Source organism: Zonotrichia leucophrys, chromosome 2, assembly GCF_028769735.1.
Source record: "Zonotrichia leucophrys gambelii isolate GWCS_2022_RI chromosome 2, RI_Zleu_2.0, whole genome shotgun sequence".
Classification (NCBI taxonomy): domain Eukaryota; kingdom Metazoa; phylum Chordata; class Aves; order Passeriformes; family Passerellidae; genus Zonotrichia; species Zonotrichia leucophrys.
This window is the reverse complement of record NC_088171.1, coordinates 83,932,994-83,956,223: the sequence shown is the minus strand read 5'-3', so window position 1 is coordinate 83,956,223 and position 23,230 is coordinate 83,932,994. Positions and strand designations below refer to the sequence as shown.

The window sequence follows — 23,230 nt, the reverse complement described above, 5'->3', positions numbered from 1 at the left end:
GCCGCGGGCAAACTCAGCAGCTGTCTCCCAGGCAGCTCTGTTGAGAAGGCTTTGCTTGCTGAAGGCATGAAGAAAAATGAGAGCAAACTGAGTTTTTAATGATTTGCCTTTCAAATCCAGTAGTTAGTTGATTTGGAAACTTTCATGATTGCCACTAGATGGTGCGTTCTGCTTAGGCATTGAAGGGCAGTGTGCTGCAGTCAGCTAATGCATCTTCAGTGGTGATACCCTGGCAGCAGGGAAACCAAAAGCCATTTGTGTAGTCATGAATAGGTCTTACAGCTTTTCTGGTTTAGTTTTTCTTTTAGTTTTTAGGTTCTTTTAGTTTTTCTTTGTAGGTTTTAGTTTTTCTTCTCTTGGTGTGGGCACTGCAGGGGTACCATAAACTGGACCTGAAACTGTTACATGCAGACTCATGAGGCATACTTTGATGGATGCAAACTTGTCTGAACAGTAACTGTAGGACAGGCATAAGGTGGGAGGGTACAATTCCAGCTAATTGCTTATTGCTAAAGCCATGTCTTTGCCTTTTTATTTCTCAGGAAATGCCGAGTTGCTTGGAGATAGAATCTGGTATTATAATGAGGTGACAATATTGGTTTAAGTCTCAGCTTAGAGAACTCTACAGTAGGGTACATGTTTGTTTTCAAATCCACTTGGAATTTGGCTCTGAGTGACTGCCATTGTTTTCTCCTCTTTCACATTGCTTTGGAAGAGCTTTACTGACTTTCTGGCACACACAGCTTAAGCTTGTAATCTAGTGCTTACAACAGTGAATACAGATAGATATTTTTGTTTATTTTATTTGCACAGTTACCTCAGTTACTCACCCAAGTAATCGAATTATGAGCAATAAAACAAGCATGGATGCCTGACTGGTCATTTTTTACATGCAATTACCTACTTTGCACTAGGAGTTGCTGTAACTGTATAGTAGTTACCTAGAAAAAGAATGGGTTTGATTCCTTGTTTTTAGGGTCATTATCACAAACCCTGGGGCAGGAGAGCCAGGTCTAGTGGTGCCATTTTGCTCCTCTTAATGTGTAGTGCTTCTGTGTCTACAGGCGTCTTCAAGAAGAGGAACAGCAATTCCGAACATCATCTTTGCCGGCCATCCCAAACCCTTTCCCAGAACTTTGTAGCCCTGCAAGCTCTCCAGTGCTGGCCCCTGGATCTTTACCTCAGAGTCAACCTGCTAGTAAGCATGTGAGTATGGGATGAAACTTTGGGTCATCCATTCGTGTGCAAACCAGCAGTGGACTACTTCATTTTGAAGGCAGAAAGAAAGCTTCCAGATAAGTAAAAAAACTTGTGCACTTTGTCTGTGAGTAGGGCAGCACTGGCCGAGAGAGTACCTTCAAAAAGGGCTTCAGACATTTTTTAGAAGGTTTGTAAGAAAGATGTGTAAAAATTACGTAAGCCTCTTTCAGATAAATGCATGTTGTGAATGGAGCAGTAATGCTTAATATCCTTCAGATTCTGTTATTCAGCCTAAAGATTTACTAATTCTGAAGTCAAGTGAATTATCTTAGAGTTGGATGAGGATCTGTGCCTTTTATACTGCATATCCTAGGTGTCACAAAAACACTGAAAAGCTGAATTCTTTAAAGACATGGTGGAGTTTTATTTGCTGTTTTTCATGAAGCTGCTCAAAAAGCAAAGATGTTGTTAGAGCTTGTGACTAGGCAGAGCTCATTGTAATGGGATTTAAGGGGAAGGTTGTCCCATGGAAAGCTGATGGAGTAACTTTCTGGGTTCTTGGTAGTTAAGATAACCCAGACTGAGCTCTCATGTGGTCCAGAGCAGTAACCTCAGTGACATAGAAGTTTTTTTTCTCGGTCCTACTCCACAATCATTTGTTTTGTATCATTCCTCAAGCACACTTGAAGACTAAAGCTGGGCTCAAAAACCTTTATTTTGTAAACTGTGCAGACCTGCATGGGAATTAAAAAATGGGCTACTCTGACTATGGCTTACAACAATTCTGTTCTTGAGTACCCAAAAATATGGAGAAATTCTGTGTCACTGCTCAATTAGTTTGGAATTAGTTCCTACATGCTCTCTGAGGGGTAAAGGGCTTGGGTACAGCTACAAGCAGAGGACCCAGATGTGTGCCCTTGTGTGTGCCCTTGTGTGTTCTGTGTTGTGTTACAGTGCCATAAACAGCTGCCTTCTTTCCTGAGAGACACCTGAGTGCACCTCCACTGGTTTTACTGTATTTCTTAGCCATACAAGACAGACAGGTAACCAAATCATGCCCTGGGAAAAAATTGAGCCATCCCATTGGGAATTTAACACAAGGCCCTGTCAGAGACCCAGGTACTGGCTAAGCTGTTGTGCCAAGGCAGAGTTGATGTTACTCTGGGGAGATAAAACCAGGGGCAATTCTGCCTCCTGGCACTCGTCAGCAGGACAGCAGCAGAGCTGTCTTTCTGAAATAAACTTTAGTTTCTGATGAACCTGTGTTTACCTCTCCAAATATCCTCCCGCTCAGGGTTTCTTTGCCTTTTAGCTCTATGTTTTACTAAAATTACCCAAGCCACCCTAAACTTGGCTCTGTAAAACCTTAAGGAACCCTAAATGATCTGTGAGTCAGCTTTTGATCGAATTTAGAAACTAGCGGTTTAACAGCAGATAAATATAAAAATAACCGGTCTTTTAATGTATGTGAGAAGATGGCTATAAAGGCAGAATAGAAGATCTTTTCTTTTCACAAGTTTTACCTTATAATTTTTTTTAATTATTCTACCTTTCTTTAAAATCAAAAAATTTTGACAAATGTTTTGAAAGCCTAAAATGAAATAATTTATATTGTATAGATATGCTTTCTGCTGAATTTTTTAATCAAAAACAATCCATTATAGTGGTAAAACCTTTTAAGGTACAAACTGAGGAGGTAAAGCAGGTTGAGCAATAATGGTTTCTTTTGTAGATGTAAATACACTGATCATTTCATCCTATCAACTCATTGGAGGCATTTGAGAAACACTGGCTCTGGATAAGGGGATAATAGCAAAGTGTTCTTTTCCTCTCTATCAAAGTATTTTGCTCTCTTTAATGAAGGGTCAGAGAAACAAAACTGGAAAAAACCCTTCTATTTTTAAAGTATGAATGGTAAAAGAGAGTAGGTTTAGTTTCTTCATGAAGGAAGAAAACCACCTCAATTTTAAACATGGAATATCATTGGATAACAAAATAATCTCTCTGGGCAGCCTCCTCATAATTTGTTTAACTCCGTTTTAGTTCCCTTCACGGGAGTCTGCTAAATGTCACGAGTAAAAAGAAATTAGTAACTTAAGAAATGTTATACATCTTTTCAACTTCAACACCTTAAAAAAATGTGTACTTTGGGAATTTGAGTAAATTATTTTAGGACATGCTTTGGCTGAGATAGATGTCCATCAATACAGTACAAACTACTGATTAATAAAACAAGTGATGAGCTTAGTTAAAGGAATGCAATAGCAAGTTTTAGTACATGGCAGTTAGGGAAAATAAGTTGTGCTTTAAGAAAAATATAAATACAATGTTAAATGCTAACCAAGGTAAAACATCAAGATGCTTAATTCAGGTTCTCTGCTTACAAATTATGAACACAGATTAAAATTGGAGATGAGAATGAGCCATTCTGTTTACATGGGATGCATGAGGTGCTAGTGGATTCCTTTGATGCTTCTTGAGCATTTACAGGTAAACAAGCCAATAGCAGTTCCAGCCAGCAGTGCTGCAGCTCTGATCACACAGGGCATCACATGTGGCTCACACATCACTGGGAAGCTGGAGGATCTGAGGACTTCCTCACAAAGTAAATGTTAGTATTGTTCCTCCTGGAACACCTCACTGTTATTTAATAATTGTAAAATACAACTCTGCAGTGGTAAAATCTAGTAGGGGTTATGCAAGAGGAATTTAAAGATCCAGTCTTGTTAAACATAGAAGAGTCTCATGTCATATGCCTTAGGCATAAAGAAATGCCAGCTCTATTCAAGTTTTACTAAAAGTTGTACTTTTTCACAGTATATTGTTCCATATAGGAAAAGGATGCATGAAATGAAAGAGTGAGTAAAGAAGCTTTCAGGTCATAAAGCTTGAATTACATTTTCGGCTGAAAAAATGGATATTGTCTCTTCTCATATTTTATTCTGTCAATTTTATTCTGTAGCTAGAGCCTGACATACAAGTTTCTTACTGATTCTGAGTCTCTTCCTTATTTTTTTCATGTAGTTGCCACTGCTTTTTTTAACAAGCAGTTCACAGCATTGCTTTATGCACGGCTCTGCATTTGTTTCCTACTCTTGGCTCAGCAAAAAAAGATAAAAACAGTAAAGCAGTCAAAAATAACTGTAATAAGCCTTTCTTACTTTTTTGTGCTGGGTTCTTTTTTCTGTCTTCTCATGGTGACAAAGCATTTTCTTTATGGTACTCAAAAAAGTGCAATAATTTCATTTTTTGGAGAATATTTTTACGAGATCTGTTGGGTAATGGTACTGATTTCACCACAGCAGGAAGCAGTATGCCACCTCTCACTCTGCTGCTAGTCAGGCACTGAATGCTGCTTTTAAAGCTGATGGCTGCAGCAGTGTACTGCAGCTGCCCCCAGAAGACAGACAACAGTGGGAAATAACAGGTCTTCATAGCAGCACAAAACTAAACACACCTGTAGGCAAATGGGATAGTCATTTAATGGGAGAAGCCATCTGGGGGGTAAAACTGGAGTGTTGGGCTTATTGAAATAATTTCAGATTTGGTTTTTAGACGGTGCTTTTTTAAAATCTGGATAATCTTCTTTGCTTTAGAAAAAGAACTTAATCTTGTGGATATTTTTTTGTCTGAGCACACAAAGGTTGAAAAACTGGCACATAATTTAGAAGTAAAAGACTTAGAAGAGAAATAGCAGTGAACTTTCAGGTTACATTTCAAAGGCTGTCCTGCACTGAACAACATCCACAATGGCAACGTGTGCTAATAGAGTTGTGTGACCTAAAAAACCTGGTGATAGACATTCAGAAATTATTTGCATTAAAGAGATACATGCCTCTTTGGAGTTCAGTAGTATGATCCTTGATTTCAGGTCTGCAGGTGGAAAAAGCCCACTTTGAGCTTAGTTTTACAGTGAAAAACGTTAAAAGTTGGGTTGTTGATAGTGAGCAGCACATGGGTCTGTAAAAAATGGCGCAGCTGAAGTTTTAGTGATGTAGCCAAGCAGCTGGTGAGCACCTGGATGGGAAGTACCAACCTGTTGTGCTGCTGGGTCAGTAGCTACTTCAGTTTCTGGTGTGGTGAGTGAGACAGTGCAGGTGTCTTGTGCTTGGAGAAAGCCTGATCCTTCAAGTGGTAGCTGACAAAGAGCTCCTAAATCCCTGAGTTGAGAGCAGCGTTGTCTGTGAGCTTGGACAGGAGGCTGGCAGGAGAGGAGCTCCCTGGTCAGTGCATGCCCAAGCATTCCCCTCTTCTTCTGTGCCTGATTTTGTCCTCTAAGTATCACCCATCTGCCCATCACCACAGAGCCCAAAGCTCCAGCAGACCTCTGAGAGCACTCCCACTTTCCATGCATGGGAAGGGCAAGAAAAGGCAGGAGCAGGAAGGACATGCTCTGGGTGACACCAGGGGCATTGCAAGACCACTTGATATTTTTCTCTCCCTTTTCCCCACATCTTTGTATGTAAGGCTCATGCACACCTACAAACACAAGATCACCCCATGTCTGAAGTGGGGGAAGTGGTTGCAGGCCAGGAGAAGGGACAGCTGAAAATTTTTAAACCATTGTTTGCTTAACAGGATAAATATGTTTGTCTAAGAAAAATGGAAACCAGAAAATTGCACCAAACCAAGACCAAACATTTGTCCAAAAGATTGCTAAAAACATCAGATAGCTACCTTACTGCCAATTGAAGTCCATCTTTGTGTTGCTGGTATAAATGAAGAGCTAGTTGGTAACTTAGGTTATAATTTCTGGTTGTGTACAAATATTTTGGAAAAAGCATGCAATAATTACATGTAGGTCACTGCAATGCCACAGGATATTAGGCTTAAGTATCTTGTGTGAGTCAATGAAGCTTTCAACTGTAAAAATAGGGCAAATTTCTCACATCCCCCCTCTATACAGCCCAGGCAAACTTCCAAAAAGCAGTTTGATGTACCCAAATTATTTACTCTTTTCTAGCAAATTAAATTCACAAATGGGTATGAATTAATGTCATTCTTTTTTCCAGATTTAGTTACTCTTCAAGGGAGCTTGTGTAAACAGACTTCTTAGTTTTTATTGTTCTAATTACATGTTATGATGCACATTTTTTAATTTTTCTTCCCATAAAACTTTTATATTGACTCTTTTGAAGATGTGGATGTTGATTTTTCTAAAGAGAAGCTGTATAAAAATATGAACTTGTGCATAATGCAGGCATTATGTACTGTTGGATTTTGTGCGTGTCACAGCAAATTTTGTACTTGATCCTTCAGTGGAACAATCTTTTGCAACAAGACATTCTGAAAATAAATACTGACATCTAAGTGTGTCAACAGGGCATTACTTTCTCGAAACAGGCCAAATCAATAGCTGGATAGAATCTGGTAATTTCCTTACGTCTAAGTCTAGGCATTCCCTTTGGCCCAGCTTTAAAACATGGGTTTTCAGGAGTATCTGCCATGATATATCATGTTGTTTCTCTCAAATCTTTCTTTGAAACAAGTCTCTTACACTAAGTAAATTAATCATACATGAATTGCTCTGCAGCATATTTAACTCAGATGCTTTTTTTAAAGGTAGTTGCAATTGTATTTGGGAATAAAGTAGGAAAGAGCAGGCCTCTGCTGCAGGGCTGTGATCTAACTGCACGAAAGCAGCCTTTGGGTGCCCTTCTCTCGTTTGGAGAAATAACGCCTTCCCAAAGTTTTAACAGAGTTAAATTTGATTGGCAGGGAAGGAAAGATTGCATTACTTGTCATCTTATCTCCTACCTCATGGAAACATGTTGTCCTGAAATCAGGGTGGAGGTGAGTTCACAGCATGATCAGTTTCATCATGCTGAAAGTCGCATTTACTCATTCTGAGGAAGGGAATGATGAATATCTGAGGTCTAAGAAGCTTTCTGGGCTAAGCTAAAGGCCAGCAGCCCTTGGTGCTGTTGGTGCTGGTCTCCAGGTGGGTCTGCAGGCTCTCCAGCTGGAGCCCTGCATGTGGGCTGCTGAGCACTGGGATCAGCACAGAGGCAAAGCTGCTGTTTCTGCTTCCTCATGCCTCTTACAGCAAGAAGCTTTGTGTTAGAAAAAAATTAGTCTCTTTGTTCTTGCTTTTTGGGAAGTGCCAGGACAGTAGTTACAGTCCCAACATGAATTACTGGAAATATGAAGGGCATCTCATGCTCAAACCCAAGACTATGTTATTTGTTGGGATTTTTTTGTTTCCAATGACACAAACCTGGCCCAGCTCCCAGAAGCGTTTTGGCTCCCTACCTGGAAGTGATGCTCTGGCCATGGGGGTGCGCTGGGAGGAGGGCTGTGTACTCAGGACCAGTGTGGAATTGCACTGTCCATCCAATCCATGGAACCAACCTGGCCCAAGCCTGCCTTGCTCCACATGTCCTGATATACCCCAGTGGGTCTCCAGCCACTCAGTAATACTTGCAGTTGTTTTAAAAAGCTGTTGCACGGTAATAAGCTGAGCAGTCTGTGGTATTTGCACCAGTAACTGCGTTAGTGTGTTCATACTACATTTTTCTGTGGGCACCTTAGTTATGTGTGCACTTGCACATTTTGTTGCACATTCCTTATGCTGTATTTTATTACAGTACAGTAAGAGTATAACTTTGCTGTTCTATGTTTTGATCAGGAATTGACAGAACTGAGGAGCTATCAGGCTGAGAAGGCAGTGAAAAATGGGAAAGCACAATATGAGAGGAGTTCTAACTTTCTCTGTGCCTAATGAGGCAGGAAGGAATGGGTTTTGGTGTAAACATAAGTGAAGTAGAGAATTAAAAAACCCCAGAACTAGATTGAGTGACCGTAATTATACCATAAATGAATGGTTGAGACAAATCAGAGGTGTTGTAACTTTGTGCTGATAGCCTTTAAGGAGTCATTCAGCAAGGCAGGAACAGGCACACTGAGTCTGTGTGACATCTGTGCTGTCTGGACTCGGGCTGTGAGTTCAGGTCAACTTTAGACATTTTGGATAGAAGCCTTTTTGGACCTCTGCTAGCCAGAGGGCAGGTGAAAGAAAGCACCAGCTCATAATTGAGAGCCTCTGCTGTGTGTATCCTCTGTGACCTCGTGGCACCAGTTTGTTGCCAGCAGCTGGTAGGTGATGTGACCACGAGCTCCTTCCCAAGGTGAGCTGTGGCAGCTCTTGCAGAGCTGTGCTGGCACCTGCAGCTGAGCTGCTGGTGATCCCTGGTGGATGCTGTGGACGTATGGAGAGCAGGACTGGGAAAACACCCAAGTTTTTGCTTGCTTGCTGGCATCTACTTCTAGGGATGGCAGGCAAAGCCAGTGTTTAGTTTGTTCCTTTCCAACCCATCAGCACAGTTGTTGCTTAAGTGTGAGGAGGGATGCTGTTCATTCAGAGCAGGTAAAAGTCTTCTTTGGACTTCTTTTAATTTCCTGGACAGTGACCTGTGCCCCCGATTAAAGTGGAAATCTATTTGAAATGTCCATCTTCTCTTAGGTGGTGTTTGTGTATGGATGCGTGGGGAAGAAGGAACTTGGAGTTAATTCATTGTTTTGGTAATAGGATGTTCTTGCATTGTGCCAGAGCTTGCAGATATAGTTTTGTTCCATTTCCTAAACAGGGGGAAATGTCAGTTGGAATTCAATAGCAAGTTAATTAAATCATTGTGGGATGAGTTTCAATTCTCTGTGCTTTTGATTTATAGCCTCCTATTGCTATCAAATTCTTATTATATTATTCTTCCTCCTAATAGGAGTGCAGAATTACTGTACTAAAAAATTATTTTGTTTAATTAATGTAAGTACCTTCAGTCTTTGCTTCAGCCTGCCTGTAATCTGAACATCATTTACTAAATTTACATAAAAGTGAGTTTAATCTGGACTTGCTAAAGGACAAGCCATCATTGGTCCGTAGAAGCTACATCTCATGCTTCTCCACTGGTATTAGGATTGCTTTTTCTCTCCAGTGGTAAACTCTGCTGCTGCTGGGATTACTGGGGCTGGTTTCTCCTGCTACATTTCAGGAGGCAACAGAATTGGAAATACCACTGTTGTGCTTCATGCCTGCACTATTTGGGTTTTTCTGGTGTGGCTGAGGGAGAAATGAATAGCACTCCGAAACAAAATGGATTGACAATCAGCTGAAGTTTGGATCCAAGATCCCATCCCAAGAGCATGGGATGTTTCTGGGGAATGTGAATAAAGTAGCTTTGTTACAGCAGACTCGCTTCCAGTGAGATTTCATTAACAGCAAAGAAAACACGGTTCTCTAAGTTTTTATGGGAAAAGGGGATGAAAGTGGGAGAGACCTTTAAAAGCTGCTTCGGTGTTTTACCTAACAGGTGCCACTTTATAGCACCCAGGTCTTTTCAGCTGCCCCTTTCATCTGCCTACATCTCTTGTCTGGCCAGAATGAGGAACTGCTCTGTTTTTTGGGGTTACTTAGAGATGGCCTATGACGATACTGCTTCACCTGCACACACACGAAGTTTACAGTGTGCATTGTCCATCCAGACATTTTGTGGGAATGTTATCTCTGTATCTGCTGCAGAGTGCTGGGACTCGTGCCTGTGCCCAACAGCCACCAGGAAAGGTTGGCTGCCTCACCATGAGCTGACTTTGCTCGTGTTCCTCCTCTCCTTTTTTATGTTCACCTTTAAAAATTTTCTTTCCTTACCATCCTTGCCAGAATAGGTAATGAGAATAGGAAAAAGCTGTTCATAAGGAACAAACACTGCTTAAAAAAACTGTTGAAAAAAAAGGAGGTACAAAACATTAATGAGAGCATTCTGAGCTAAATAACAGTGTCTGTGTAGTAAAACACCTGGATTTAATTTTACAGACAAGTCACCCTCAGGCTTCTGTGAGTCATTTGTGAACATGTCCCTGCCTGCAAACTTTAAGAGTAGCTAATTACTTTGAAGTAACTGGCTTGTCACATTGGTGCTGGTTACACTTATTTTCCCTGTTGCTTACTAAAATCTACCAAAAGCAAGATGACTGCAGTGTTTCTGGAGTTTATAAATAGCTTTACAAATGTTTTCAGCAATTTTCGTTCACCAAGTTCTCAGTTCTGCTGAACAAGCTATAGATGAGATCTTTGATAAGCATCAGGTATCAGGTACAGAGTTTTAGCATTGAAAAATACCTGTTGTGCTTCAGTTTATGAATGCTTTTTACTGAGTTGTCACGAACTCTTGAGCAGTGTTATGTTTAAATGTTTGAAGTATGTATACACACACACATCTCTATGATTGTGTATAGGAGAAAATGAAAAGATTGCTCGCAGTACTGCCACCTTATAATGGGTTTATGGGACAGCTTGAAAAGAAATAGGCATTAAATATATAAAGATCACCCTCCACTTCATAAGGCAAAGAAAAGAAAGCTGATGTTGCAGGAATAGCAACATCTAGTCATGCAGGTAAAACCTTTTATTTTATATTCTCTGTGTGGTTTTCTGTGTTATATGCTGGTTTGTTCTATGTATTTTTTTTTTCATGGCTGACCTTTGAACCTTTTTCTTTAACAAACTAGCTTGTTAAAGCTTTGTAAAGCTCATCCAAGTGAGGCTGAGCCTTGCCTCTTGTTACAGCCTTGTCAAATGAGCATGCTCTAAAAGGCAGACTCAAATAATGTTTTGCTGAAAAATGCTCTCGCTGCACTTGAAGCTAATGTCATTCCATTTCTAGCATTTAAAAGGTCCTAAATATATTTGAGAACCTCTTTTGTTTTTTTCATGAGCAGTGGTGAGACTGGGCTTTACTCCTGAATGTGGATCCAGTCAATGTTTTTGATGAAAGTTTTGGTTTATGCTTTTTGATTTTCTTTGAGCATACTTACCCACCCTGATTTGCATCCTAGTCTGTTGGGGGTTTTGATTGTTTTTTGGCATTGGGTTGTTGTTGGTTTTCTTTTTTTGCCTGCACAGGTGGGAAAGATAATCTAAATCCTGAGTCTTTCATCTTCTGCAGAGAGAGGCTGTCAGTTCAAGGGGAGTGCTTGTCAGCTGGGGGGGGTCATGAGAGCACCACATTCAGTCCCAGGGATAAAGGTTATCAATTTCTAACCATTTGTACAATGTAACACATTTTTTAGTATTTTCTAGGATATTAATAAGAAGTGGAAAATCAGGAGGCTGCCAGCTATATTTGTGCAAATGTACCTTCAGTGTAATTTCCCTTTGCTTCCAGTGAACATTCAGTTCTGCATTACATTGCATGCAAGTTACAAATGAGCATTTGCTTATAGCCTAATTAAGCATAGCTTAGAGCAGTACTTAATTGCAACACTTCGAGTAATACAGAGGAACTTCAAGCCAATCTGGCTAACAAGAAATTAACTTTGTGCTCTGCCCAGGTTGCTCTAGGTGCTGTGTCTGTAAGGTTTCATTGTGTCTTGGCCTCTGTGTCCATGGAATAGCACTTGGGCAATCTTCAGAGGTCACAGAGAAACCTTTTAGGATTTCAGTTAAAGCAAGAAATCCTACAAGAAGTGAGGCAGGGCATGATGGAGTCTTTCAGTGAGTAGAGAAATTGCCTGTGCAGCAGATGCTGGCTCCAGCATTCATCTATTGATGTCTGAATGGCACTGAGGTGAAAGACTGCTATGATGGGGTATAATCATTAAAATGAAAGAGATGAATGAACTTCATAGGAAGCTTTTTATATGTTACTTTTATCCCTTAAATAAATAAATAGCCTAGTAGCTCTGAAGATGGTAAAATAAATTTTACAACACTGTAAACATGTTCACATCAGTTTCTCTGCTTTGCCTCTTTCCCAAGCTTTCTCCAATGTGCAGCTGTAAAAGCTGTGATGTTTAACTTGTCTATCAAAATGCTCAAGGATGATGTGCTTGCAAAGGGCTTGTTTTATCCCTATGCCAGAGGCCTGGAAGTGCTAATAGCCCTGCATTCAAATACTAGCCATTAAGAAAGGGCAAGTAAAATTCCAGCAAAAATAATACGAAAAAACGTGTACAGTGTCAGAAATTATTCATAGTGACTGCATTCTTTGAGTTTGCTGCAGTCTCTGCTTTCTGCATAATTGAGTTAATCTTTACTACAGCTATGTCTTTTCTGAATATATTAGTTGCAACTTAGTGGCAATACCTAGGTATGAGGACTGATGAATTGTGGCAAAATTAGTTGATTATCTTAATTTCTTTATTTTAAAACACAGTAATGTAGGGAAGGAGAAAGTAATTCTTTTTCCTCTTAAATTATGTCACAATATTTATATAAAATTCCAAACCAGTAAGATCTCACTGAGTTCAAGAAATACATTGGAAATACTTGAAGAGAAGGTATTTAAAGTCTGACTGGGTAGTTGCTCAGATTGCTTGGCTTAGACTTGCAGTCAGTGCAGAAGTCCGACCCTGATATATAAAGACTTCTTCCATGATTTTTTTGTGTTGGTGCAAAACTTTTGCAAGGCCAATTTTTCTACAGTGAATTAACAGATCTTTTGAATGATTGTGGAAGAGAATTTCTTTATGCTGGGCAATTCTGCTTTTGCACTACAACCATAATGAAGTGTTTTTGAAGGACATATTTGACTTTGCATAACATGATTTCAAATTAGGTTTATATGCTGTAGCTGAATTAGCAGTATCTGGAAGTAAATACCTATTTTGAGTATTGATTGCATATTGAATTATAAAATGTGTGCATTAATGTAAGACAAATTTGGAGGCCTTTACCTACAGCAGACAAGTGGTAGGAATGCCCATGGTTCTCATGTTATTTGCTTACAGTGGCATTTTTTTTGCTGCTGGAAAGTGGCATGTAGACTAATGAACATATCCAGCATAGCTGTTTTGCCCACCTACAGAGAGCCCTTCTTTGAATCTCAGCTTGGAAGAAGTGGAGAGAAAAAACTTTAACTTCAAAGGGTAGTATTGGGATTTCTTGGTGAAGAAAATCCTCATGTTTTTGTGTCCAACTTCATATCATGAGTGGTCAAATCAGCAGTTGGATCAAACTCAGCGCATAAGTTTCGTAAAAGCTCTGTTAGAGATTTGGGATTAATCAGCCTTAGGTTGTCAGATCCCTGCTGTCAGATGCAGTGATTCTAGTCCCAGCCTTTTACTGTCCTTACAGTCTGTTCACAGACCTTTTCAGGTAGATGCTTGCTTCTTGTCAAAAACAACAGCAAGTGGTTTTGAGAAGTTTTTGGGAAGGTGTTGCATTCCATATTTTGCTTGATGAGCCTTGTGGTCTGACCAAGGGACCTTGGTGTGTGCTCTGTTCCTCTTCACCTCTTATTTGGGTTGCTTGTGTCCAGTTAATGGTGACACAGGGAAGTATCTTTCAAGTGCTTTCATGCTTGTCTTAGGGTAGCAAAGCTACAAAAGATGATGGGTTGCACAAGTGTCTCTTCCTCTTTCTGTTGACCACAGTGAGAACCTGAATGCCTAGTGAAGACAGGATGTGCTTCGTGAGGTGGCTGGTGACAGCTGAAATGACTGCCACCACCTCTGTGTAGTTCAGGAGGAATGTAAACCAGGCAGTGATCTGTGATCATGAGGATCCTTTCCTTACCCTAAGTGACTGAGCTGTTTTATTAGGACTGAATTGGGCCTTGTTTCCAAGTGGGAAATTTTTGTTGACCATGTGCCTGAATGGCCAATGTCCTCAGTTATTCCTGGAAGAAACAGCAGAATTTGTTTATCTGGAGAAATGCTGGCAGCTTCAGAGCTGATTTTTTTCTGTCATTTGTTAAGGGCCTGTGAAAAATGGTGAGTTTCATATCACAGTCTTGTTGTGCAAATTCAAGTCAGTACTATTCCACATCTGTTCAGCAGTTTCACTTCTGTGTGCCAAGTTCAGACATTTGAGGTACCCTTTCCAATAGAGGAGGAGAGATAAAATTTAGGGATGGAATACAGACTTTCATGGACAGATAGTTCTAGCCATTGGTACTTGATACACAACAGTGATGCCAAACTTTGAGGAAAAAGAAAATTTAGTAACCAGTGGGAATCTAGGCTGGGGACGTATTTCTTCTTCAAGAGCCAGTAAGCCCTGAGGGGAGAGGGGAGCAATAGCAGGAGTTTCTAAGGGAGAGGGTTGAGGAACTGGACTGCCATTTCAGAAAGTAATTTACCTTTGATTTGCTTTCTGATTTTGTACTAGGGAAAGCTACCCTTAGCTCTTGTTTTGTGTAGAAGACCAAATGCAAGAAACTCAAGTTGGTTTGTGAAAAGGATGGAGGTTTAATTTCCCCAGTTAACTGATTAACCTCTTTATGGACAATCAAAGTCATTAAGATCTCTTTTGGATGATTTAGCTAACTAAACATGCTGCATTTGTCATCTCAAGGTACTTTCCATGTCGAATGAGGCTACCTGGTAATTTATCTAACCCACTCTGTACATGTGGAAAATAATGGTGTCTGCAGAGAAGATTAAGGTGTTTGGCTTAACGAGGCACTGTCTGTGGAAGGGAAGTGTGTTACATCACACTTGAAGAGAATGAACCTTTTCACTTCTTCTTTAAACAGGGTTTTCATGGTGCAGCTGAAGGAAATTAATGCACTAGCTATTTTTTTATGCTTTAAAAAGTACAATTCCTACTGTGCACGGGTTGGCAAAGCCTTGGTTGATGTGAGCCAAGCAAACTTGGGTTCACTGAAAGAAGAATCTACAGAACTCGGGGAACAAATCCACAAACCCACTTACTTATTATGAGTTACACTTTAGGTCTGATCAGTGTCAGTTATGTTGAAGAGTGTATAAGCAACAGTTGAACCAAAATTAGTTTCAGTACAGAGTATTTGTTGTTATTACTCTGCAGGTAGCAAAAAATTTCTGCTTTTGCCATGTATAATCTTGTGCAGGAAGATGGGGGAGTTGTGGAAGAAGCAAGTGTTGTGACACTTTTCTGTGCTGTACAAAAGGCAAGATACATGTTCCTACAGTAAGAAGCCTTAAGCTCTGCCACCACCCAAAGCCACCAACCTTCTGAAGCTTGAAAAGGCAGTAAAGTTTTTCTTATGTGTAGAATTGTCTCTCCATGAATGAATTGAAAGTGGTAAGTAGTGAGATTTGCTGAAGTCAGCAGACTTGGTTTGACACAGTTAGAAATTAATTGTTAATTAATAGTTAATACTATTATTGCCATTTATTAATACAATATGTTTTTAAAGGACACTTCAAAATAAATTAGTTTTCTTATGTACAACTATGTATTTAACCTATGAAATTCTACATGGCAATTGAATGTAAGAATTAGATGTTGAAATTTGAAGTGTATAGAATGATATTTAAGTGTATGTTACTCATTTACATAAATACAAGACTGCAATAAGCATAGAGATAAGGGAAGCAGATCTTAGTGTTCAGATTTGTATCAAACCCAAGCTGCTGTTTGGGGAAAGACGGGAAGGGGAAAACACTGTTTATGTTGAAATATATTTGATTCAAGTTTTGTCTAGAAGAGACTATTGAATTTTTATCTTGCTCAGGACCATAAGATCCTGAGATGTTCACATATCTTCCCTTATATATTGACCTAAATTGTACTTTTCCCTTTTGAGGCTAGCTTTCTTAAACTTATGTCACTGGGTCTGTGAGCCAAATGCACAGTATTTTAAAAAATGTTTTATTTTGACAGGGAATGGAATTATGCACTCATGGAAATAGAAACTTCAGAATAAGAAAGATGTCCAAAGGGTTATCTACCTTCTTCCAGTCAATCTGGGGGGAAAAAATGAGCTTGGGAAAAGGCATTTTCCTTTAATAAACCTGACACCAGTGCCTTTATATTCTCTTTCATTTTCTCAGTGGTTCAGTTCAAGAAGGTTTCAATGACCCAGATTTTTTTCTCAGCATAATCCTAAAGAAGATCCATGATATAAATACAGAGCCATCAAAATCCTTTGAGAAAAAAAATTATCATTTGTGCCAGGACAGAGATAAAGTTACTGGTATCTCTGCATGGTAGATTTCTTTAACCCCTTGACAATAATTTAGGGAGGGGAGAAAGGGGCAGAAGGAAGCGTGCTTGTAGGTAATGGTATTTATGTGTTATCTATAGCACATAAAAATACAGAGTCAGCTCCCTTGTCATTGCCTTTTGGAATCTTGGAAATGGTTGGTTTCTCTATGATCAGCTACAGTAGAAAGGCCACTGTTAAAAGATTTCCCACTTAATATCACGCAGAATTGGTTTCTAGAGGGTGTCTGCTCTCTTAAAAGATTCACCCAATGTTTGCTCTTTTCCTCTGGTGATTTTTTTCATACCCTTTTGCTTGCACTAAACAAAGAAACTAGGTATATGAGCTATTTGAATATAATTGTCTTTTTAATACAAGTAATTATTTTAAATGTTTAATGGGATCCTCATGAAAATTGTTGCATATACTTTTCAATTAGAGAGAAGGCTCCTCGATTGCATTTGTGTAAGATATTTAATTGGGTGGACAGCACAGAATGAATGTGTTTGGAAATTATCTCAGATTACCTGCTTGTAGGGGGATGCCTATAGGGAGGAGAAAGCTTTGCTTCCAATTAACTTCAAAGATAAGATAGCTTAATTGGAAGCTGACTGTGCCTTGACAGCTTCAGAGCAGCAGTGACTTCCATGCAAAATAATCTGAAGCAGATGCTGAATGAAGAAGTAGCATTTTCTTTCTTGCAGCCTTTGGCATCAGATCTCTGGCATTATGTTATCTAGTTCTATATGAGGAAGCATTTTTTTATCATGACATTGATTTCAGCACAGAACTTCATATTTATACCTACTCTGTGAAGTTCATCAGCCTTGACAAACAGACCATAACACCAACTTAAAGGGAGCTTCAACCACTTTGGCTTGGCTGGGGAAAATAGTGATGAAGAATCCTACAAAAAGACCCATTTAGGGCTCCTGATCTGTGATCAAACTAGATCTTCTTTATGCTTTTAGTTAATGTCATGGTTATGTAACTTTTCTCTATCTGTATAAGAGCTTGGAGGCTAGAGAAATGGGCTGCAGGAAAGCTCATGAAGTTTAACAAGGGCAAGTGTAAAGTCCTGCACCTTTGGAGGAGCAACCCCAGGCGCCAGTACATGCTGGGAGTCACCCAGCTGGAAAACAGCTTGGCAGAAAAGGACCTGGGGGTCCTGGTGGATTCCAGGTTGAATGTGAACCAGCAATGTGCCCTTGCTGCCAAGAAGGCTGATGATATCCTGGACTGCCGTAGGCAAAGCATCGCCAGTGGGTTAAGGGAGGTTTACTCAGCACTAATGAGGCCACATGTGGAGTGCTGAGTCCAGCTCTGGGCTCCCCAGCACAAGAGAGTCATGGGCATACTGGAGAACATCCAGCAAAGGCCTGGGGAGATGATAGGGGCACCGGAGAATCCGTGCTCTGAGGAAAGGCGGAGAGAGCTGGGACTCTCAGCGTGGAAAAGAGAAAGCTCAGGAGCATCTTGTGAATGTGCATAACTACCTTGAAGGAGAGTGCAAAGAGGACAGACCAGGCTCTTTCCAGTGGTCCCCAGGTACGGGCACAAGTGGAAACAAAGGATGTTCCTCTGAATGTGAGGCAGCGCTTTTGACTGAGAGGGTGTCTGAGTGCTATCAGCCACAGCCAGAGAGGTTGTGAATCTCTGTCCTTGGAAATACTCCAAGGCACCTGGACACTGTCCCAGAGAAAAGGCTCTAGGTGACCCTGCTTGGGTTACAGGGAGGATCAGATAACCTCCAGAGATCGCTTCCATCCCTCAACCCTATGTGAGCCTGTGATTGTTCCTAAACTTTAATAATGAAAAAAAAAAAAAAAAAAACTCAGCCCAAAAAGTTAAAGGTGTGTCAATCTTGAAACATATCATCTCTGTCTCATGTCTTTAATAATAAAGTTTGGAGTTACGAGGGTAAAGCTCCCTGTTAATTAATTTATAACTACTGAGTTTCTAAGAGCAATATTTTTGCTTCCCTGGCATGTACTAGCATTACCAACATAATCCTCTTGAATATCTTGTAAGAATTCTATTAAAATTTACTTTAGTGGAGGGATTTCTGTGTTAAGTGTTTGGATTTTATTTTATTATGAATAGTACTGAAATTGAACAATGGCAATCAAAGTACATCTACATATGTGTTCTATGTCATATATCAGTAAAAATAGAGGAGCCAGTCATCTGATTTATAAATGATGAGAACCTGGACCAGAGCACTTAGAAGATAATCTGCTCTCTTGGGAAATCCTCAGCCTTAGAGGCACGAAAAAATAACGTCACTCAAATGCTTATTCAACTAGTCACAAGGGATAGAATGAGAGATTACCAGTTGGCAAAAAAGATGATGGAAAACATTTAAGGGCTGTGAAAAGAGGTTTATATGATTCAGTGCAGCTTTGCACTGAAATCTGTTTGATAAGCAGCAGTGGAATACTGATAATGATGTAGCAGCAAAGGAGAAAGATGCGTGTAGTATGATGGGAAGAATGGGGTGGGGAGGGTGTGTTGATGTCAGGGTGAGAGGAGCTGCTGTGGAGTAGGTGTTGGTACAAAGCAGCACTCACATCTCTGCACTGTGACCTGCAGCAGGAGATGCAGAGAGCTGACGTGTTAATTCTCAGGAACAGGCTGAAGAGAGGAGCTGCAAGAGAGGAAGGATGGAGCAGTTTGTGACACTTCAGATCAGGCTGCTGAGAACTGGGGAGAACATAAGAGGGGAGAGGCTGTTACTGTTCATCCACTCTGTGGCTAGAGGTCCTTTAAAGCAGCTTGTGTGTGTGCCTGCTGAATGTCTTACTTATTGTCGCTTTAGCAAAGTAACCTTTTTAAAAGTTGGCATAAATGCTGCAGACTTCAATCCATATACTACAGTCTATAATGAGCTAACTACTTCACTTTTGAGCCACTGCTGCTCCAGGAATTAATGCCTGGAAACCCCAGTACATGTAGATGATAGGGGAGAGCTGGAGGACATTGTTGTGAGTAGGATTGTATAGAGGACCATTTAGTTGCCTTTGTTTCCCAGCTTTTGGTAAAAACTGGTTGATTCCTTTCAGTTCATAATAGGCTGAATACCAAGCTGTTTCTATAATGTCATGGATTGCTTGTTCGGCATCTTTTTAATTAGTGACATTTTATTTAGTCCAAATTAAATATGCCAGATGTAGCTGATTTAGTGGCTAACAATGATGAGTGAGGGGAGGGAGAGCTAGCATATAGCCGTCTGTTCTCAGGGAAGTTTTTTTTTTTCTTTTAATTTTTTTTTTTTTTATTTCTAGTTCCACAGGAGAAGTTGGAGTGGTAACCATGGCAGCAGGGAATTTGTCCCTGTAAGCTAAGCAAAGGGTTGGGTTGTGTGGGGCTTTTTTGTGTTTGTTTTTTTGTTTATGGTGCCCCTACTCATAGGAAGGGGTGTGCAAAGTGGTCTCAAGCAAGCCCTGGAGAGGGAACTTGGAAATAGATAAGTTAGAGATGCTTGCTGTGGACTTAAACTTGAGAGTTGATCTTCCTGTAGTGTGCACAGGTGGATGGGTGCAGCAGTGAAGCAGAGCAGTGAGAAAGATGAAAAATTTCTTGGTACCTTGGATCTCTACTACTAATTGGATCTCTACTACTAATCTCTGATACTAATTACCCCACCCCAAAATTACTGTATGCTAATAAATCTCTTGTATTATTGTTTTTTGATTTATGCCAATATTTTTCTCTCTTTATTTCCTCTGAAAATAACTAATTCTTAGTAGGTTGGAAGAGAGTGAGATTTGCATGGGGCTTAGCTGCATTCAAGAGAGAATATCCAGCTTAATTGTGGTGCCATAACCCTAGATCTTACATCAGCCCTGGAAACTTTTGCTGTATCACACCATTATTTTCCTCTGATACTTAAATTTACCAGAAGTTAAACAGCAGAGCAGTTTCATGGAACAGTTTTCTTCCTATTAAAGAAATCACTGAAAAAGAGTTGCACATGCCTTGGGGAAAGGATAACATAAGCTCTCTTCTTCCATTGACATAACTTTTCCTGGGTAAAGATCTGCAGGGGGTTAATTCTGGCCGCACAATCGATGCTGACACAGTTGCACAGAAATCCCCTCCCCACCCAATGAGAGCAGCTCTGTTAAAAGCATTTATTATGTGCATGTGACAAACTGACCCATAAAACATCCTGAACGTTGCAGGCAGCAACAATTAGTTGAAACTCGCTGCTTGGAATCGCCGGCTTCCAGAGCCGATGCCTTGGGAGACAGGAAGTGAAGCAATATTGCTGAGTTCTGTACGGCACAGAGGCAGCTGATGGCATTAGGGATGCTCTGCCATGCTGCTGGAGCTCAGCCTGTCACCCTCTCCTTACAAAGCACCCTGCTGCTGCTGCTGCTGCTCCCAGAGCGGAGTGAGCTCAGCCCGCTCGCAAAAACCGATTGCGCCTTGTGCCCGATGCTGTCGGAGTGCGGGAAATTTGTATTTCCAATAGTGCTTGAGCTTTTGGGGTTTTCGGTGCATGGAAGCCATTGTGCTGTAAATTTTTTAGGGTGTTTATTCTTTAAATGGCCATCATTTCCTTGAGTGCCTGTAGGTTCTGGCCAATTTCCATGAGGAGTCTTTCTTCATGTTTTGCTTTTTTTTTTCCCAGTAGCTTCCGTTATATTTTTCAATGTCCTAAGTTGTTCTCATCTTCATATTTTCACACTTAGGTTGGTTGTAGTCCTTGTATTTTGTCTCCATGTGACATATCATCCTTGATTCTTCTCATATCAGGCTTTGCATGTTGAATTCATAGAGGTTTTTCTTTAAAAGTTTCTTTTGTTTTGCTTTCCAGCTTCTCCCTTTCTCCTGGCATCTTTGGTGTAACTTCCTGTTCCAGGATGTCATTGCTTCATCAGGATGTGTGTGTCCCTGTGTGTGTGTGTGGAATAAAGGAACTCTTGTAAAGATGGATAATTGATTTTTTTTCTTTTTTTTTTTTAATCTACTGTACCACTGTAGCTGTTTCTGAAAACTCTTTTCATGCTGCTGAAGTCAATGCTAGCAGTCTAGGAGTTGGGGCTTCAGCTAAGAACTTGTTTTCATTAATTTTTAAAATTCATTTTAGCCCTCAGGGTTGCAGAGGAAACCTTAGGAGCTGTGCTCTTGCAAGCACTGGGGAACAGATTCACAAGTCCTTAAATCCTTGGCTTTTTCACTCCTTGTGATTACTTTTTTGGGAGGATGGAGGAAGACACAGGAGTGGGAAGAGGGTCTATCTTTGTCTTACCCTGTATTGCATTCTAAGTTTAATTTCTCTTCAGCCCTACATCTTAATGCTAGCTTAGATTCCTCTGCTACCAGACTAGGTAAATTGAATTGCATTTGTGCAAGACAAATTTCATAACTATTCATTCCTAAAATAACGTGTTTGTTTTGTTGTGTCTGGCCATTCAAAATACAGTTTATTTGGCATATTGTTCCCCTATTGTTGGGCTGCTGTTTTTGTTCTATTTCTGTTACTACATCAACCACAATCTAAACCCAAGGTCCCATTTTATCACATAAGCGACAGTCAGCACCCCAAAGGTTTTCCCATGCATTAAAAATGCATACATTTTCAAATGCCAATCCTCAGTCTCCAAAGACATCTTTGAAAGCAGTCTCTGGTCCCTTTCCCAGTAATATGTGGCTGGACCTGTAAATGCAAATAGAGTGCTAGAGCCAGGCCCAGGTGTGTGTGCAGCCCTTAAAGGTATTCCTGTTATCTGCTCTGCAGCCTCTCTGCTCTCTCCTGAGAAAAACATGGAAGGGAAGGGGGGGGTTTGTGGCCTACCCACACAGAAGTTCTGCTTGGATAATCGTAAATCCGAGTGAGAAGCCAAGTGCACGTTGCTGAGCCCTGTGCTGGAAGGGGTTTTTGGCTCATAGGGTGGCCTGGGCCCTAGATGACAAGGACCTCAGCTGCTGTTGTCACAGTGTCCCACTGGGAAAGAAAGAGCCATCCAAATCTTGGGGACCTGTACCACTTTCCTAAATCCAATGGGAAGCCGCTCCCTGGAGCCTTGTTGCACCCTCTGCCAAGCTCCAAATTAATGTGGTTCTTGTGGTTGGAAGCCTGTGCAGCAAGGAAGATGTGGTAATAATTCCTTTTCTACAGAGTAATTTATAATGGCAAAGCAATTTAAAATACTCAGTAACTAGCTTGGTTACTTAAGGATTTAATCAAGAAATTATTATGGTTTTTCTTTATATTGCCCTTTCTAGGGTTGTTAGTGATTTAAATTGTGTTTGCAAGAAGTTTTGTACTCAACCTTGCTCTTGGAGCAAATTCAGACAATAAATAATGCATTCTGTAAGCACAGCTGAGGAGAGTTGCAAGCTATCTAGGGATAAATTGCGCAATAAAATATATGAAAGATAAAGGTTAATGCCAGCAAAATAATTTAATGCCTTTCATTACATAATCAAAAGAGTGTAACAGTGTCTGTAACTGTCTTTTTTAATGTATGTAAAGGATCTTGGAACCAGAAAGGATTTTTGCATAAAAAGCAATTGCTGTTAGGAGGAGCTGTGTGGAGAGAGAAGGGAGCACATTTACAGACTTAGAGTCAAAACTAACAGAAAATGCTGGAACAGTCTGGACCCCCAGATCCAGGACTGAGTGAGCTGGCTGTCGCTGCACTCCCTTCCTGCTGGTATGGACTGTCAAAGCCTATACAAACTGCTTCCCAAGCCTTCTCTCTTCCAGCATTCTGCAAGTACCCTGAAGCTTCAGCAAAATTCATAAAAGGCCTATTGTTACTCTTAGAAGGATTGAAAAAGTCTTTCTCCTTTCTTTTACCTAAAAATGAGAGGCAAATGAGGAATTGAGTGGGAAGATGTGAAAATGTCAAACAGGTCAAATGATCTATCTGAACATCTGAACATTAAACCAAAGTGGGAAAGAGTTGAAACAGCTTTTGGGAATGCTGTCACAAAATTGATGTGTTGTCTGTATGTAGGTATGTATCACTTAAAACTGCATTCCGCTATTTATTTTTAAAATATGGAAATTACAGGGTAGCAGCTTACAGTTTCCAAACCTTCAGCCTCTAAGTATGTGCATACACGTTGAAATAAATCTTTTGTTCATGCAGGCAGTGGTTATGTCTTGAAAA

At 40.3% G+C, this 23,230-nt stretch overlaps 1 protein-coding gene across 3 annotated transcripts in view; it reads left to right on the top strand.

The window, feature by feature from the left end:
* GRB10 (growth factor receptor bound protein 10) overlaps window positions 1–23,230 on the top strand; it is a 145,727-nt gene that overhangs the window by 91,319 nt on the left and 31,178 nt on the right. For all 3 annotated transcript variants that reach the window (XM_064705570.1, XM_064705571.1, XM_064705572.1), the window contains one exon: window positions 1,065–1,206. In XM_064705570.1, coding sequence (XP_064561640.1) covers window positions 1,065–1,206 — 142 coding nt within the window. The remainder of the gene's footprint in view (window positions 1–1,064; window positions 1,207–23,230) is intronic.